Raw genomic sequence first — 17,671 nt, 5'->3', positions numbered from 1 at the left:
ATTCGGTATTTACAGAATCTGTAAATACCGAATCTTACAGATTCGGTAATTGTAAAATTAAAATTACCTACATCTGCCTCCTTCCAATTTACCTACTCTTAAATACCGATTCGGTATGATTCGGTATTTAAGAGTAGGTAAATCGGAATTACCTACATCTGGCCTGAGTCTTACAGGGTGTAGGAACTCATATCATCCAAACTTCTAGACGTTCTATGTTAAGAGTGAATGGCTGGGAGGACCATATAGTTAGAATATAAAACATAATGCGGTTGATTGTAATTGTCAGTACTAACAAGACTTTACCACTTCCCAAAGGAACTCTACTGAGCAATCTTAGAATAACAACAGATTGAGAAAAAATAAGAATGTAAACCCATGACTTACAGTTTGCATGCAGCACCTTCATGCCAGTAAATAGATCACTGTACAATATTAGAATATTTCAACTTAACAACTGGAAGGAAAAAAATGCCTCAGTGTCAGAAGCAGTAGCCCACTTACCTAGCTAAATTTTCTGTGATCTGCATGTTACACAGTGTGCCTTGCAGCAGGCATATTAATCCTCTATACCACTTTAGGAGACAAAACTGTGAATGGAAAAAACAAAGAACTCTCCCAGAGCTGTATTAATCACTAGAGTCATTATTTCCAGCAAAATCTCCTCAAAATTGATTGGTGGACACAGACCTTTGCATCAGGTGTCTTAACCTTGTAAAATTGTTTGCAATGCAGCCTCTTTGTGACCAGTTAGGTAATCTAAAACAGATTTACCGTAAAATATGAACTTGATGCCAATTTCATTGCAGCAGATTTATTTTGAAATACATTTGTAAATTGACTGTCAGACTCTGGTTTACAAGCTCTGGCCCTCGCGACTTACACCCCCTTTCCTTTGCCACACATTAGAGTATTTTGTTTTCCAAGTTACGCACTTCCACTCCCTGATAATTAAAGCAAACAAAGACAGAACAATGTGTACAGAATATCTATATAAAACGTGTACAGAAGCAGCTTAAATCCCCTTTCCTTTGCCACATAGAGTATTTTTTTATCCAAATTCAGCACTTCCACTCCCTGATAATTAAAGCAAACAAAGACAGAACAATGAGTACAGAATATCTCAATAAAACGTGTACAGAAGCACGATTGTCATGTAAGATGGAAACTTATTGGAAATGTTTTTAAATGAAGGATTCCTTTCCATAGTTTACTTACCTGCGTGTTTCTGCACGTCTTGAATGGCTCCATTCGGTCTTTTTATTACAGCGCCAGGAACGTGCTGATCACAGCTGTATCAGGAATCAGGTTAGAGCTGAGCTTTAACCCTCATTTCACCCCTGCTCCATCCTGACTCCTGATAGGGCCTGGGGTGATTTTGTCTCACAGCCCATGCAAGCATCCATTCTTAGACACGCTGCTCTGCAAAGAGAATGCGCAGCAAGTCTATGGGTTGCGAATGTGTGAAAAGGGCTGAAATGAAAGCGCTCTTCACACATGCGCAAACATGGAACTGAAGCACCCCCTGCCCTGTGTTACTCCTCTGCGCACTTCTGTTGACACCTGCACAGAAATTAAAGCAAAGTGAACTGACAAATCTGTCATTTCGTCGTTTGAATTTCTGGAGGCTGGAAATGCGAAGACTAGATTTTCTCTCCTCCTGTGTGCTGGTGATCGGAGGTCGCTGCCCTTGCACCCCCTATGGACCAGCCGCCACTAGTGGGATGTTTTCTTTCTCCTCAGCACAGATAAAAACAGCCTTTCTGGAATAGAACATGTGGGATGTATGTTTGAAAGCGTGAGAGAGGAACGTACTTCTCTGTCTCTGAGTCAAAACATGGAGGGTTAGCCAGCTTCCCTCTTGACCTTGAAACGGACCGTTACAGTCCTTGGTTTTGCAATAGATGAAGGGAGGGGGAATTTCTAGAAGTCTCTCTCCGTGTTAGTAAAAGGTATTAAAGACAGGACGTTTTGTTTCTCATACAGAAGCTCACTTGTGGGGTGGATGCACCGTCCCAGGGAAATGTTTGCTGAACCATTAAGACTTCTGGATGACTAAAATGGGCTTCCCAGTCAAGATGACCAGAATGTTGTGTGCAACTCAATAGATGTATAAGCTATAAGTTTCGTTGCTCTTTGATTTTTTTATGTTGTGTATACATGCTCTTTATATTTGAGTCTTTCATTTGACAGTGCTTATTCTTGGCATTTGACAGTGCTTGTTTCTTGCATTGGAAGTCCATTATTATTATCTGATTATGTTTTACTTTCTTACATTTAACTTGTGAATGTTCCATTATTATCTGCTAATGTTTTATCTCAAGCATGATTACTTGCGAGCGTTGTATTATTACTTGCTTGTGCACATATATTTCTATATACATTTGCATGCAGTTTTACCTGTTTCATTTGACATTTGGGAATGTCTTTCTGTTAGAGAGTGTTGCATTAATAAAACCCCATGCTTTATTTTAAAACTGCCTTTTGATGTGCCTCATTTTGTGAGTGCTGAGTCTCCTTTCCAAGATTTTTTTCCTGCTTTACCAAGTGCCTCATCCTGGGAGTGCTAAATTTCTTTTATTGGGGTGTGTGAAGCAAGATAGTTGCCTAGCGTATCACGAATGGCAGTTGCACTCTGTAGCACAAGGTGTCTTACAGCAATGGGGAGAACCCTGGCTCTGTCTATTCGCCACCGCAGAGAACACACAGTATTCATTTACATTGGGGATTGGGACTCCTATATGCCTTTCTACCCCACCTGACCCATGTTCAGAGTGCTGAAAAAGATTAGGGAAGACCAGGCCCAAGTCACTCTAGGATCCGGACTGGGCAAGGAAAGTGTGGTACCCAAACCTTCTGGCTTTGGGCATTTGTCCTCCACTATGACTGCCCCTTTGGGAGAACCTTCTGCTGCAGCAGCACAGCCAGGTCCTGCACCTGAACCTGAACAACCTACACCTTCATGAAGCAACAGTTGATGGTCTTCGATCTTCCTCCAAATGAGGTTGGTGTCATTCTGGCAGCCTGGTGCCCCTCCACTAAATCTGTATTTTCAGTACGCTGGGAGAAGTTTGTTCCCTTGTGTTCCCTTCATCATATTTAACCCTTAATGTTTGTCAAACATCCTTCTATTTTGTCTTTAATTTGCCCCAGGAGGGACTTGCTGTGGCTACAGCTAAAGGTTATTTGTCTACCCTTTCAGCCTTCTTATGCTTAGTGGATCAGCCATCCCTTTTCAAGTCACTTGTTGTTTGAAACATGTTCCCACTGATACCTTTTGTGATGCCACAGTGCGACCTAAATTTGGTTCTAACGTATTTAATGTGCACTCTATTCAAACCTATACATACTTGTCTCTTACGCCTATTAACTATCAAAATTGTGTTCCTTATTGGAATCACGTATGCTGGACGAGTGAGGGAACTCCAGGCCTTGTGTGTACAGCAACCATACACTCTGTTCTTTGCGGGCAAACACATCCTTCGAACAAAGGCGGCTTTCCTGTCAAATGTGGTTATGCCCTTTCATGTAGGGCAATCTGTCCCCTTGCAAGCTTTCTATGCTCCACCTTGTCTTTCTAAGAAGAAGGAAGGCCGTCACTGCATTGTTCCCAAGAGGGCTCTTAGTTTTCACATCAGTCAGACCACAGAATACAGCCAAGATTACCATTTTTTTGTTGGTTTCTCTGGAGCAAAAACAGGAAAAGTGATTCAGAAGATAACTATTTCATGATGGATTGTTCTATGCATAAAGATCTGCTGTTGACCAGCTAAGAAACAGCCTCAGAAAGCTTGCATGCACATTCCAGCAGAGCAAAGGCTGATACCACTGTGCTGGTGCACAATGTGGCAGTCATGGACATTTTTACCTTTACCAAGTGGGTTTGGAGACTAACTCCAGAACCCAAAGAGTGCAGAGAAATTCTTTCAAAGCTGAAAGCAAAGGGGATACATACTCCCAATGAAATTACCGTACCTAAGTAGTATCCCCCATTATAAACCAACATGATTAAGGAGAAAAAGATGGCCCTATACTCCACACCACTTTGAGGTGGGAAAAGGAAAAAAACCTTTTTATATATTACCCTCACCGACTCTAGTAGTGGCATCAGGGGTGGCTCCTCCACTACGGCGAAGGAGCGTTGCCCCACTGCTTTCTTGCAGTGCGAGAAAGCCAAAACAAAATGGTAATAGCTAAAAGTTATTACCTTTTTATGTTTCCTTTGTGCATTGCGCGTGGGCGGATCTGCTCTCTGCACTTTGAGCAGGACAGGGAAGGAGTGGTTTGCACACAGTTGAGTGCGCAAAGACTGTTTGGTCGGCCCTCTTGGACCGCCCAAACCAGTCATGCGCACTCTGCCCTTTCTCCATGCATAGCAGCCTACATGGAGAACATGGCCACACCATTAGCCCCTGGCTGGGTGGTGTCCCGACCAATCACAATGCTGCTTGCAGCGTTGTGATTGGCTTAAGGGAGGAAGCCTGGCTGCCTGCTTCCTGCTTGAGTCAGGAGAGCAGGAGTTGAGAAGACGCAGCAAAATAGCAAAATATGGATCTTTGGGCTTTGTAGATAATCACACTAACTATTATTATTATTTATTATTTAAAATTTTATATAGCGCACAGTTACCCTAGGGCATCCCAGCGCTTATCCAGACACCATCAGATAGTAAAAAAACGGCAAGGTAGATGCACTCAAGCAGGGAACAGGTAGGTCTTGAGACATTTGCGGAACCGCAGAGTACAAGACTCGGCGCGAAGTTTAAAAGGGAGCGAGTACCACAGCTTCGCCGTGTTAACTGAGAATCTTCTCCCGCCGGTACGAGACCTTTTAATTCTAGGGACTAAAAGAAGGTGTTTTTGGTCAGAGCGCAATGATCTGCTCGCTTTGTATGGGACCGCTAAATTCTTTAGTATAGGGGGGCCTTTCCCCAAAAGAATTTTGTGGGCTGTACAGAGTGCCTTGAATGTAACTCTCTCCCGCACTGGGAGCCAGTGCAGCGCCTTTAGAGCAGGTCTCGCTGATTGCGTCCTGGGAACGTCCATGAGCAATCTTGCCGCTGCATTTTGGACCTGCTGGAGTTTCTTAAAAGTGGATTCAGGAGCGCCCAGAAAGATGGCGTTACTATAGTCCAATCTGGATGTTATAAGGCCCTGAATCAGCAGCTTCCTAGATGTTGGAGCACTAACAAGGCTCCAAAGATATGACAAAGATATAGTCTATAGACGAAATGAGTCTGGAACTGTGTTATGATTAAAGAGTCACAATAAACCTGCAATCGCAACTGTGCGTCATTTGTTCTTGTTCTGTTCAAAAGTACTTCCTATACACAGCGAAGTAATGTTTTTTCTTTTTTGTATGCTGAAGCTTATCTTTAGCACTTTAGATTTCACCTGTAAAATGTGCAGGGGTGCATCACTGGGGGATAATTTTTCTTCAGAAACATGTTGGCGTTTTTAGATTAGGGTCATAGGACCACAACATCCTGTTTGCCCCTTCCCATAGTTTTTAACCATTCCCACTCACCCCGCAAATAAAGGGATACCTTGGGGTGTATCAGGGATTTATATTATATTTCAACCCCCCAAAAAATCAAGATTGCTCAGAGCAGCTCCCTGGAACATGGTTGAGCCCAACCTGACCTTTAGGAGTCAGGGTGAACACGATGATGAAGCATGCCACTACTAAAGTGGATGAGGGTTACATATTAAAAGAAGGTTTTTTCCTTTTCCTTCCTCTAAGTGTGCTGGAGTACAGTTGCCTCTTTTTCTCCTTAATCACGTTGGTTTATAAGGGAGGATACTATTAAGTAAAGTTATTTACATTTGCCTGGCTGCTACATGGGCAACCCTTCACGCATTCACAACGCATTACAGCCTGGATAACCAGGTGCGGCGGGATGCGCTTTTCACCCAATCAGTCTTGCAGGAGTTCCTGGTCTGAGCCATTCCACAAACCCACCTCCTGCTGTGCTATCTATTCACACAGTGAGGAATGTGCAGGTAGATACCTCTCTCAGATGAACAAGTTACTTACCTTCAGTAATGCCATTTCTGGTAGACGCTTTATCTAAGTGCAGATTCCTCACAGACCCACCCCCTACCCATTCTGTGGAATGCACTCACAAGATTCATTAAAAAGATTTCAAATCTGAAACATCTGAACACTGCACTTCTGATTTAAATGGGTCCACATCTGACGACGTGGATGGAGATCAGAAGAAGCTGATGTCAGCGAGCAGATGTGGCAGCCTTATATTGGACCCTATGTCGCATCCAGGAGCGAAAAACCCGACGCGAAGCCGCACGATGCAACCTGTTGATGTGTGGGAATCGCTATTAAAGTTTCTGGATCCAGTCTGGCACTTGGGGAAATTCATGTGAGGAATCTGCAGTTAGATTTTCTGCCAGAAAAGGCATTACTGAAGGTAAGTAACTTGTTTTTTTCAAGATATAGCCTATTGTTTGCTTTGAAAAGGGTATAACATGTATACTGCATCCAACAGCTCCTATTCCAAAAAAAGATACTGGTACATAAAACAGAAGACTTTAAATTTAACTAGGGGGATATCAATCCTGACGTGGGACTCTTTAGACCTAGTGCACTATCTATAACACTCCATCCGCCCAACTCAACATATACACTCCCAACGTTGATTTACTAGTATTTTTCATTACCATATTAGTTCTGTCTGGAAAAGATGATGCTTCCAATATATTACGAGAGAGGGATTCTAATCTAATACTGAAAACTCCCCAAGAGACATATTAAAGACTCAAGTTACATATACTTCAAAGGCTGCAAGGACTCTGCTCCAGTCACTGGCTGGAATGCAATAAAACGGTGGTGCTACTTGGGGCTTTATGTGCGATTACTAAAATATCTATGCCACTAAATAGAACATAATGATTCAGAAAAGGGGGTGGTGATGAACAGAGTGCCTGAATTAAGCAGACCACTCTTACCCAGTCCAAAGATCAGGGCTTGATCCGTCACCGTTTTTTAGCTCACTGCACCATCCCAGCTCAGAACTTGGCTATATGCAAACTAGTCTGTTCCTGTCCCAGTGCATGATGGGAACAGGGCAAACCAAACTACCAAGCCAATTCTTATACTGGGAAGGAAACAAGCTTCCGGGGACCGGTTTCTGCCATTTCAGGCGTCGTCGGCCCGGCTTGCTTGAATCCTGATGGTGCAATGACCAAGGGACTCACATCTGAGTATACCCTTCCACGCTTATGGTGGACAAAATGATTCAGAAAAGGGGGTGGTGATGAACAGAGTGCCTGAATTAAGCAGACCACTCTTACCCAGTCCAAAGATCAGGGCTTGATCCATCACCGTTTTTTAGCTCACTGCACCATCCCAGCTCAGAACTTGGCTATATGCAAATTAGTCTGTTCCTGTCCCAGTGCATGATGGGAACAGGGCAAACCAAACTACCAAGCCAATTCTTATACTGGGAAGGAAACAAGCTTCCGGGGACCGGTTTCTGCCATTTCAGGCGTCGTCGGCCCGGCTTGCTTGAATCCTGATGGTGCAATGAGCAAGGGACTCACATCTGAGTATACCCTTCCACGCTTATGGTGGACAAAATGATTCAGAAAAGGGGGTGGTGATGAACAGAGTGCCTGAATTAAGCAGACCACTCTTACCCAGTCCAAAGATCAGGGCTTGATCCATCACCGTTTTTTAGCTCACTGCACCATCCCAGCTCAGAACTTGGCTATATGCAAATTAGTCTGTTCCTGTCCCAGTGCATGATGGGAACAGGGCAAACCAAACTACCAAGCCAATTCTTATACTGGGAAGGAAACAAGCTTCCGGGGACCGGTTTCTGCCATTTCAGGCGTCGTCGGCCCGGCTTGCTTGAATCCTGATGGTGCAATGAGCAAGGTACTCACATCTGAGTATACCCTTCCACGCTTATGGTGGACAAAATGATTCAGAAAAGGGGGTGGTGATGAACAGAGTGCCTGAATTAAGCAGACCACTCTTACCCAGTCCAAAGATCAGGGCTTGATCCATCACCGTTTTTTAGCTCACTGCACCATCCCAGCTCAGAACTTGGCTATATGCAAATTAGTCTGTTCCTGTCCCAGTGCATGATGGGAACAGGGCAAACCAAACTACCAAGCCAATTCCTATACTGGGAAGGAAACAAGCTTCCAGGGACCGGTTTCTGCCATTTCAGGCGTCGTCGGCCCGGCTTGCTTGAATCCTGATGGTGCAATGAGCAAGGGACTCACATCTGAGTATACCCTTCCACGCTTATGGTGGACAAAATGATTCAGAAAAGGGGGTGGTGATGAACAGAGTGCCTGAATTAAGCAGACCACTCTTACCCAGTCCAAAGATCACGGCTTGATCCATCACCGTTTTTTAGCTCACTGCACCATCCCAGCTCAGAACTTGGCTATATGCAAATTAGTCTGTTCCTGTCCCAGTGCATGATGGGAACAGGGCAAACCAAACTACCAAGCCAATTTTTATACTGGGAAGGAAACAAGCTTCCGGGGACCGGTTTCTGCCATTTCAGGCGTCGTCGGCCCGGCTTGCTTGAATCCTGATGGTGCAATGAGCAAGGGACTCACATCTGAGTATACCCTTCCACGCTTATGGTGGACAAAATGATTCAGAAAAGGGGGTGGTGATGAACAGAGTGCCTGAATTAAGCAGACCACTCTTACCCAGTCCAAAGATCAGGGCTTGATCCATCACCGTTTTTTAGCTCACTGCACCATCCCAGCTCAGAACTTGGCTATATGCAAATTAGTCTGTTCCTGTCCCAGTGCATGATGGGAACAGGGCAAACCAAACTACCAAGCCAATTCTTATACTGGGAAGGAAACAAGCTTCCGGGGACCGGTTTCTGCCATTTCAGGCGTCGTCGGCCCGGCTTGCTTGAATCCTGATGGTGCAATGAGCAAGGGACTCACATCTGAGTATACCCTTCCACGCTTATGGTGGACAAAATGATTCAGAAAAGGGGGTGGTGATGAACAGAGTGCCTGAATTAAGCAGACCACTCTTACCCAGTCCAAAGATCAGGGCTTGATCCATCACCGTTTTTTAGCTCACTGCACCATCCCAGCTCAGAACTTGGCTATATGCAAATTAGTCTGTTCCTGTCCCAGTGCATGATGGGAACAGGGCAAACCAAACTACCAAGCCAATTCTTATACTGGGAAGGAAACAAGCTTCCGGGGACCGGTTTCTGCCATTTCAGGCGTCGTCGGCCCGGCTTGCTTGAATCCTGATGGTGCAATGAGCAAGGGACTCACATCTGAGTATACCCTTCCACGCTTATGGTGGACAAAATGATTCAGAAAAGGGGGTGGTGATGAACAGAGTGCCTGAATTAAGCAGACCACTCTTACCCAGTCCAAAGATCAGGGCTTGATCCATCACCGTTTTTTAGCTCACTGCACCATCCCAGCTCAGAACTTGGCTATATGCAAATTAGTCTGTTCCTGTCCCAGTGCATGATGGGAACAGGGCAAACCAAACTACCAAGCCAATTCTTATACTGGAAAGGAAACAAGCTTCCGGGGACCGGTTTCTGCCATTTCAGGCGTCGTCGGCCCGGCTTGCTTGAATCCTGATGGTGCCGACGAGGCTGAAATGCCAGAAACCGGTCCCCGGTAGCTTGTCTCCTTTCTGGTGAAGAATTGGCTTGGTAGTTTGGTCTGCCCTGTTCCCATGATGCACTGGGCCAGGGACAGACTAATTTGCATATAGCCAAGTTCTGAGCTGGGATGGTGCAGTGAGCTAAATAACGGTGATGGATCAAGCCCTGATCTTTGGACTGGGTAAGAGTGGTCTGCTTAATTCAGACACTCTGTTCATCACCACCCCCTTTTCTGAATCGTTTTTGGCCACTATAGGTGTGGCAGGGTATACTCAGACATGAGTCCCTTGCTCACTGCTCCATCAGGATTCAAGCAAGCCGGGCCGACGAGGCTGAAATGCCAGAAACCGGTCCCCGGTAGCTTGTCTCCTTTCTGGTGAAGAATTGGCTTGGTAGTTTGGTCTGCCCTGTTCCCATGATGCACTGGGCCAGGGACAGACTAATTTGCATATAGCCAGGTTCTGAGCTGGGATGGGGCAGTGAGCTAAATAACGGTGATGGATCAAGCCCTGATCTTTGGACTGGGTAAGAGTGGTCTGCTTAATTCAGACACTCTGTTCATCACCACCCCCTTTTCTGAATCGTTTTTGGCCACTATAGGTGTGGCAGGGTATACTCAGACATGAGTCCCTTGCTCACTGCTCCATCAGGATTCAAGCAAGCCGGCCGACGAGGCTGAAATGCCAGAAACCGGTCCCCGGTAGCTTGTCTCCTTTCTGGTGAAGAATTGGCTTGGTAGTTTGGTCTGCCCTGTTCCCATGATGCACTGGGCCAGGGACAGACTAATTTGCATATAGCCAGGTTCTGAGCTGGGATGGGGCAGTGAGCTAAATAACGGTGATGGATCAAGCCCTGATCTTTGGACTGGGTAAGAGTGGTCTGCTTAATTCAGACACTCTGTTCATCACCACCCCCTTTTCTGAATCGTTTTTGGCCACTATAGGTGTGGCAGGGTATACTCAGACATGAGTCCCTTGCTCACTGCTCCATCAGGATTCAAGCAAGCCGGGCCGACGAGGCTGAAATGCCAGAAACCGGTCCCCGGTAGCTTGTCTCCTTTCTGGTGAAGAATTGGCTTGGTAGTTTGGTCTGCCCTGTTCCCATGATGCACTGGGCCAGGGACAGACTAATTTGCATATAGCCAGGTTTTGAGCTGGGATGGGGCAGTGAGCTAAATAACGGTGATGGATCAAGCCCTGATCTTTGGACTGGGTAAGAGTGGTCTGCTTAATTCAGACACTCTGTTCATCACCACCCCCTTTTCTGAATCACTAAATAGAACATAGATTGTGATCCATCCTAATAAGGATGATTTGGGCTGGGGTGGCTGCATTGTCTTTAACGGGACATCCGGACACTACCCTATGGGGATTTTCAATTTCAGACCTGTAAATATATTACTATGCAGCTCAAGTTAACCCTGCCAGTTTCTGGTTTGGACACCTTTCCATTTGCCTTACTGGTGGTGGCAGGAAAAGCAGAAACGGGACCGCTCCAAACTGGTCTTGTATAGAATTTACCCAGATCAACCAATCTCCAGGGTTGGACTGGACTATAGGGCAATCAGGCAGTATACAATGGTCTGGACTGAAAGGCCAGTGTTTGGGCTGTTCTTTTTTTTAGCAGTTTGTTGGCCTCTTTTATGGCCAAGTGGGCCAGTTTTACCTGTAGATTTCCCTGATGTTGCCTCCCTCAAAACATTGTCTACAGCAAACACAAGTGCAGGCAGTCTCCCATACCTTGCAAAATATCTATACAGCATGTCTTTACAAGTTCAAAATGAGCTTGATTTGCAAATGTGGGCAACTTTTTTAATTTTCTGGTTCGCTAATGGGTAGCACTTTCATTTTGGTGCCCGGCCTATTTTTTGTGCCAGCCCAACCGTGCCAGTCTCACACAGATCAATGAAAGCACACTTGGGCATTGTGACAGGTAGGCAAGATAGTGGGACAGATTTGATAGTACTCACTTGCTTTTCCTTCCTTTATAACCCCATGTTCGCCCTGACAATGGACAAATTAGAAGTGGAAATATTCACCACAGGAGTTCTGACTAAAATAGGAAATCTACAGAGAATATGTTTTTTCCTTATGCTAGATCTGTTTCATTGGAGTCCGGATTCTTCATCTCTAGAAGTATTTACATAGAGTAGACGATGACAGACCATGAAGGCTGCCTCCTCATCCTTTCTGGCTGAACCACATAAAGTCAATCCATTGGCACAAATAACACTCACGACACCAATCGATGGGTTTCCAACCTATATAACATGTTCACTACTGCCTGTGTAAATGTAATACGTTCTGCTCACATCACAAACCATCGGAGAATGTCCTAGTTCACACTGTAGACAAAGAATGCTGGAGGCATTGTTGTACACAAATTGTTTCCATGGATTATAAATACAGGCTCTTTCATTATAAATCCAATATAGTATAGCCCGTTGCATGTATGCATTTTTGATTTAATGGCAAGGCCGGCTAGTCTTTGAAGTGCACGCCATCCTTCAGACTATATTCACCTGGCATGGAAGTTTAAGAAGACCAGGTAGAAAGAGTTCCATCAGAGTTAACTTGACATTTTAATATTGAGTCAAATATTAAAATGACACATATTAGATCTACACTGATAACCTAATTAAATTATCTTCAGTGTGCCACAGCTTACAAACCAAGGGTAGATGCAAAAGTGCTCATTATTACATAAAGCATACCCACAGCATCTCAAAATGCACCATACAATTATTTTCGAGACACATATATTCACTCGAGAAGGATGCAAGTGTGAAACACTGAAATATAAACGTATTATCAATGTGTAGCCAAATATTCTAATAGCAGGCGAAGGCTGATAGTCTTTGGAAAAGGAGATCCAGTCAAAACAATGGTAACATATGTCCTTGGTGTATGTGTGTCCACAAAACCAATTCCAGAATCTCATTTCCTCACCCCCCTGACAAAACTATATTTCTGATATGGTTTGATGATGTTGAAACTAAGCCCTACCGTACTACTGAGTAAGTATGCCATTCTAACAGTTCTCAGTAGTTCAACACTGAGAACAAGGTTTTAAATATAGGGAAATTGCCAGTGCTTAATTTGAAAAATATTAAATATCAGTGCTCAAATTTTTTTTAGAAGCCCACAGCTGGCATTTACAGATGTCGGGATTAGCAAATACCATGGTTGTGTTGTCTGGATTCCACCTCATGCCTATTTCTTCCCACATCATACACCGTTTATTTTACTCATGCAGGTTCTTTCTCATCCTTGGTTTCTCCCTTTGTCACTGTTTTTCCATCTGTCTTTTTCTCCTCCTTCCCTCCATTTCTGTTTTTCTCTCTCTTGCTCTAGATCAAAGTCTGATGAGGACATTTAAATGCTGGTCCCCAAAACTGAATGCCGGTGGGATCAATTTGCAACAACCGGCTGAAATTAACCACTGGAAACTGCAAATGTTAACCACCTCACAATAATTGTGATATACTGCTCCCTAAAGGTGCCAGATTGAAAACAATGGAGACTGAAGCCTCCGCAAAGTGAAGTAGGACTGTAACTTGCTGTTCGAATAACCTTATTTACATAGAATTCCATGCCAGGGTTTCTGCTGTCTCTAGGCAGTGCAAATAACAGGCGTTGTCATAACCCAATTTTATGGCACACGATGTACCAGCTTGGTAAGAACGGAATACAGAGTTAGCTTTGCCAGATTCAAACATGCAGGTCACAGGAAGTGTCAGAAGCCACATTTAACTCACTGAGCCACTTTGCTAAACTAATAAATAATTCAATTGACTTATGTACAGGGTATGTGGTGGGCGGCTTTAGTATATCCTCCCTGTTCCCTAATGAGGTTTTGCTTTAGTCCTTTCCTGGATTCAGCTCTCTCCCACGAAGGTGGTTAAACAAGGTTCTCAGAATTTGTAACCATTTAAAACAGGCACACACAACACAGACTACACACCCACACATAACTATTGAACAAAAACACATGGTGTAATGACAATTGTACTCTTGAGCCCTTTTCCTCCCTGATGCATTTGTGTTTGTGTCTGTGTGTGTGTGTATCAAAGATACACTTAGCTCTGTAAAAATGTAATGGGGTGACCCTCTTTTAGTAGATCCCACAAATACTTTTTGCATTAAGTTTCTTCTATGCCCCCAGGCAGACACAGGCCTACAGACCTGGAGACCTAAACAAATCCTACCCTCCACCTACCAAGCACGTATTCCAAGTGTATTCAATATAGATCCAAGATGACAGGATCCAAGCATGATCCCCTGAAATACACCGTTATAAATAGATCGTTCAATGGCTAGCAAGCATATCTCCATGTAATATCTGTTTGAAATTGGTACATAAAGATTCAGTTAGAATGTTGGTTGTTTGGATGCTTACACTGATTATAAATTCAATTATTGAGAAAACAATGGTTACTGGGGCTTCATAGTAGTACATGATGTGAAAGTGATCCTTTTAGACATGTTAACACTGAGCGCCAGCAGTCAGTTGATGGCCTTGTCTCTCCTTTAGTCTGTGACCAAGCTAGTTGTTGTATACTGCACATACTGGTAAAATGGGGAATCACAAAGCGAGCTACACTACTGCCCCAAGTTTTTAATTCATATTTAAGACCTCTCCCTTCCTATCCCAGCCCTGTGGCAAATATTTCTTATATACACAGAGTACAACCAGTCTGTCTTCATTGTGAAAAGTAAAGCTGGATATTCACCGCTAAACCTTACTTCTGTATTGCAGTGATGGCAGTTCTCTTATTAAAACTGAGGAAATCAAATCTGAATTGTGGTCTCCAGCAATGATACTCGGCCCACTACTGGAAGAGTAATGAGAAATGAAGCAATGCAGGCCTACCGCTTAACACCCCACCCGCCAGAAACCGATTCTGCCATGTCAAACTACTATTTCGCTGTTTGCCTTTTATTTCATGTTTTTTATTTGAGGAGTTTTGCTGAGTGATTACATCTTGTCTAACCTGTGGGAAGGCATGTATTTGTGCTGCTCTACAAACTCCATTCAGAGACTGCACCACCTTTATGTCAAAGTACTGTGCTTCGTTCACAATGTGTTCTATAACTTAAAGCATAACTTTCCGAGTTTTTTAAGTGAGATACTCACAAGGCCGCTCCCTAGTGTATTCTGCATCCAAACGTATATTTCAAATCACATTTCTGGCTAGAGAGATTAGGCTGCAGGTCGCTGCAGCGCGTCTGGGTTTCATGCCCTGGGATTCCGTTCCAGCATCTCCAAGATCTGAGAGACGTCATTGTAATTTCTCAAGAAACTGAAAGCGTGTCTATCCCCAGAGTGACCGGGAGTCCTCTAACTTTACAACTAGTGACAGAATCTGGATCACGTTCGTAGCATCCATACGTTACGGTCTGCAAATAATCAGTTATGAGTGATAGTAAGATTCCTAGGATCTATCAAATAAAATTAATGGTACACTTTCACTTTAAACACAGTGGGTTTCAGGAGAGTTTTCCGATGTCCAGCACCGATTATAGCAGGAGTAAAAACAATGTAAATCTCACCTTTTCCCCTTCTTGCCATTTCCAGCTTTCCCTTTTTTCTTCGGCATGCTTGTGGCCTGCTCAGCGGCTGTTGTGACAGGAGCCTGCCTATCAGTGTCCTACAGATCAGCCCTCCCTTGTCCCTTTCTCTGTCCCTTTCCAAGTCCCTCACTTTTGCCTATACCCTCCCTGCCTCTGTCAACTAGTATTTAGCTCTATCCAGTAGCATCTAGTATCTGTCCTGCACCCCTTAGCACTACATTTGCTTCTCTTTGCTACTTAACTTTCGCGCTCTCTCTCTCTCTGTCGCCCTATCAGATTTTTTTTATTCCCTTCTCTGTTTCTTAACCATTCAATGCCTCTATCTCCGTTCCACTTTCCGACGTACTCTCTCTGTTCTGCACTGGTACCTGTCCACCCCTCACTAGTTCTGATCGTACTGTTTACTTTGGTCGTTTCTATGGTAACTGGACGCTGTGAAATTTGACTCGCCGAAAAGACCGAGGCCGGACTGTTACATCTGTCTTCGAAGGCGTACCCGCGGCGCCATGTTGGAGAGAAGTCGCTGTGTAAATGTAAGACTACTGCTTCCAAACCACATGTCCTTCTCATCTTTGGACTATTTGTGACTTGCCCGATAACTATTTTGTTTTCTCAGGAAGAGGGGGTGGTGCCACAGAAATACCGCGGCCAAGTATAGACCTCTAGCTTTAGCCTGCCATACAGCCTGGAAATCCCTTCCCAAGATGGCGACGGCTTTAGGTCTGGAACGGTAACTGAATTGAAAACATTATGCGTAGCGGAACGTGATACGCTACTTTGGTCTTTAGGAGTAGTTGGTCCCGCCCCTCAGCTAATTAAGACGGGGCAAGCCGGCTTTTAAATAAGAGAAGTAAGTTCTGTGTTGGCAGTGAATGCAGGAGTTGGCATGGTTCGAAGGCAGCCGGTTTACGGCTTTGAAAGGTAAGTTACGAGAGCCTTATTTATTATTAGAAGAACAGTTAGAAGGAGATATAAGGAAGGATGTATGCCGTACCACTACCAGACACCTTCCTTTACGTAAATTCTAGTTATAACAGCAACTAGTATCAGATTTTACCACCACACCCGCCCCTAGCCCCTTTAATTTGAGCTCGGGGTCCGGTCCTGTTCATGTTTCTGTGTCAAACTCGGTATGCAGATTCATGGGCGATGGTTTCGCCCAAAGAACGATGTCGGTTTTTGAGACGTTTCCCTTTTTTATGAGAAAATCTGCCTGGATATTGATTAGTTATACTTTTTTTTGTTGTTTATAACATATAACTTCAATCAGTGAATACTATTTGGAAGTGAAATAAAAAGGAAAAATACATTTTTATATAACGGTAGTACTTTTGTATAATTTGATTATTGGTCTAAGGTTTAATTGCTTCACAGTTTATTATTATGCACTGTGCCCGGTGCAAATTTGTTTCCCAAAAAAGTTGTTTTCCTTGTTTAGGGTATTATCCTTTTTACAGGGTGCCCGTGTGTTTTTCCAGAGTAAGTATCTCGCACCCTGACTGTGAGGGGTGTTCGCATTTATCCGTGGTTCCATTTTTGGAACACTTGAGCATATTTATCCTTTGGTCTAAAGGTTTGAGTTTGAGTTTCTGCTGCGTTTTGCACATGTTTATGTGTATGGGTAGTTAAGAACTGTATGTGAATATAAATTCCTAGGGTAGTTAAGAACTGTAACCAGTGTTTTCTGAAAATCAGCACATGTGGTATCTGGCAATTAACAACTGTGATCAGTGTATCTGATTTTGACATACATGTTGTGTCTAATTCGATAGAATTCAGATAAATTGTGCTTGATCATTTGTGACTGTTTTTGTTTACCAGCTGAGCGCATTTATACCCTTCAGGTTATATCATACATTGTAATATCTTGTGGTTCAAATGTGTATATATATAGAAGGATCTAGAATGTGTATTTTATGAAAAGAATCATTGATTATATGTATGTATGTTTCTTCTTATAAATTATTTTAAATTTAGAAGAAAAAAAGTGAAATAAAAAGGAAAAAAGATATTTTTATATAACAATAGTACTGTTTGTATAATTTGATTATTGGTCTAAAGTTTAATTGCTTCTCAGTTTATTATTGTGCACTGTGCCCGGTGCAAGTTTGTTTCCCAAAAAAATAACATATAACTTCAACCAGTGAATACTATTTGGTATGTTCTCATTCATTCGCTTCAAGTCATCTTAAAATGTAATCTTTAGTGAATTTTCAACGTGTGTGTGTTTATATGTAACTCTAACCACTAGTAAGTAAGTATTGGACTTGTACAGCGCGAACTAAGCCCAAGGGCGTCATGGCGCTAATGCAACTAAAAGGAGACAGCGGAGTAGACAACACGCTCATACTGAAGTATGTTAGAAAAGCCAGGTTTTTAAGCTCCCGTGGAAGATAGAGTGAGAGGGTTGACCAGAGAGCTTTTCCGGGAGGGAGTTCCACAGCCTTGCCGCAGTCAGCGAGAAGGC

General features: G+C 43.6%; 2 protein-coding genes across 4 annotated transcripts in view; one reads left to right on the top strand and one right to left on the bottom strand.

Annotated features, from left to right (window-relative positions):
• Window positions 1-15,611, bottom strand: part of BBOF1 (basal body orientation factor 1) — a 134,837-nt gene extending 119,226 nt beyond the window's left edge. The window contains exon 1 of the mRNA XM_078659872.1: window positions 15,184-15,611. Within this exon, the coding sequence (XP_078515998.1) occupies window positions 15,184-15,230 (47 nt within the window). The 5' untranslated portion in view covers window positions 15,231-15,611. The remainder of the gene's footprint in view (window positions 1-15,183) is intronic.
• Window positions 15,612-15,997: 386 nt separating this feature from the next.
• The window catches only part of ENTPD5 (ectonucleoside triphosphate diphosphohydrolase 5 (inactive)), a 372,723-nt gene continuing 371,049 nt past the window's right edge, over window positions 15,998-17,671 (top strand). For 2 of the 3 annotated variants that reach the window (XM_078659871.1, XM_078659870.1), the window contains exon 1: window positions 16,025-16,125. The gene's annotated coding sequence lies outside the window, so the exon portion shown is untranslated. Of the gene's footprint in view, window positions 16,126-17,671 lie in introns of all 3 variants that reach the window. The other variant, XM_078659869.1, reaches the window with a different exon arrangement.

The sequence above is a fragment of the Lissotriton helveticus genome, chromosome 9 (assembly GCF_964261635.1).
Source record: "Lissotriton helveticus chromosome 9, aLisHel1.1, whole genome shotgun sequence".
In the NCBI taxonomy this organism is placed as follows: domain Eukaryota; kingdom Metazoa; phylum Chordata; class Amphibia; order Caudata; family Salamandridae; genus Lissotriton; species Lissotriton helveticus.
The sequence above is the reverse complement of the archived record's forward strand: the minus strand, read 5'-3'. Positions and strand labels throughout refer to the sequence as shown.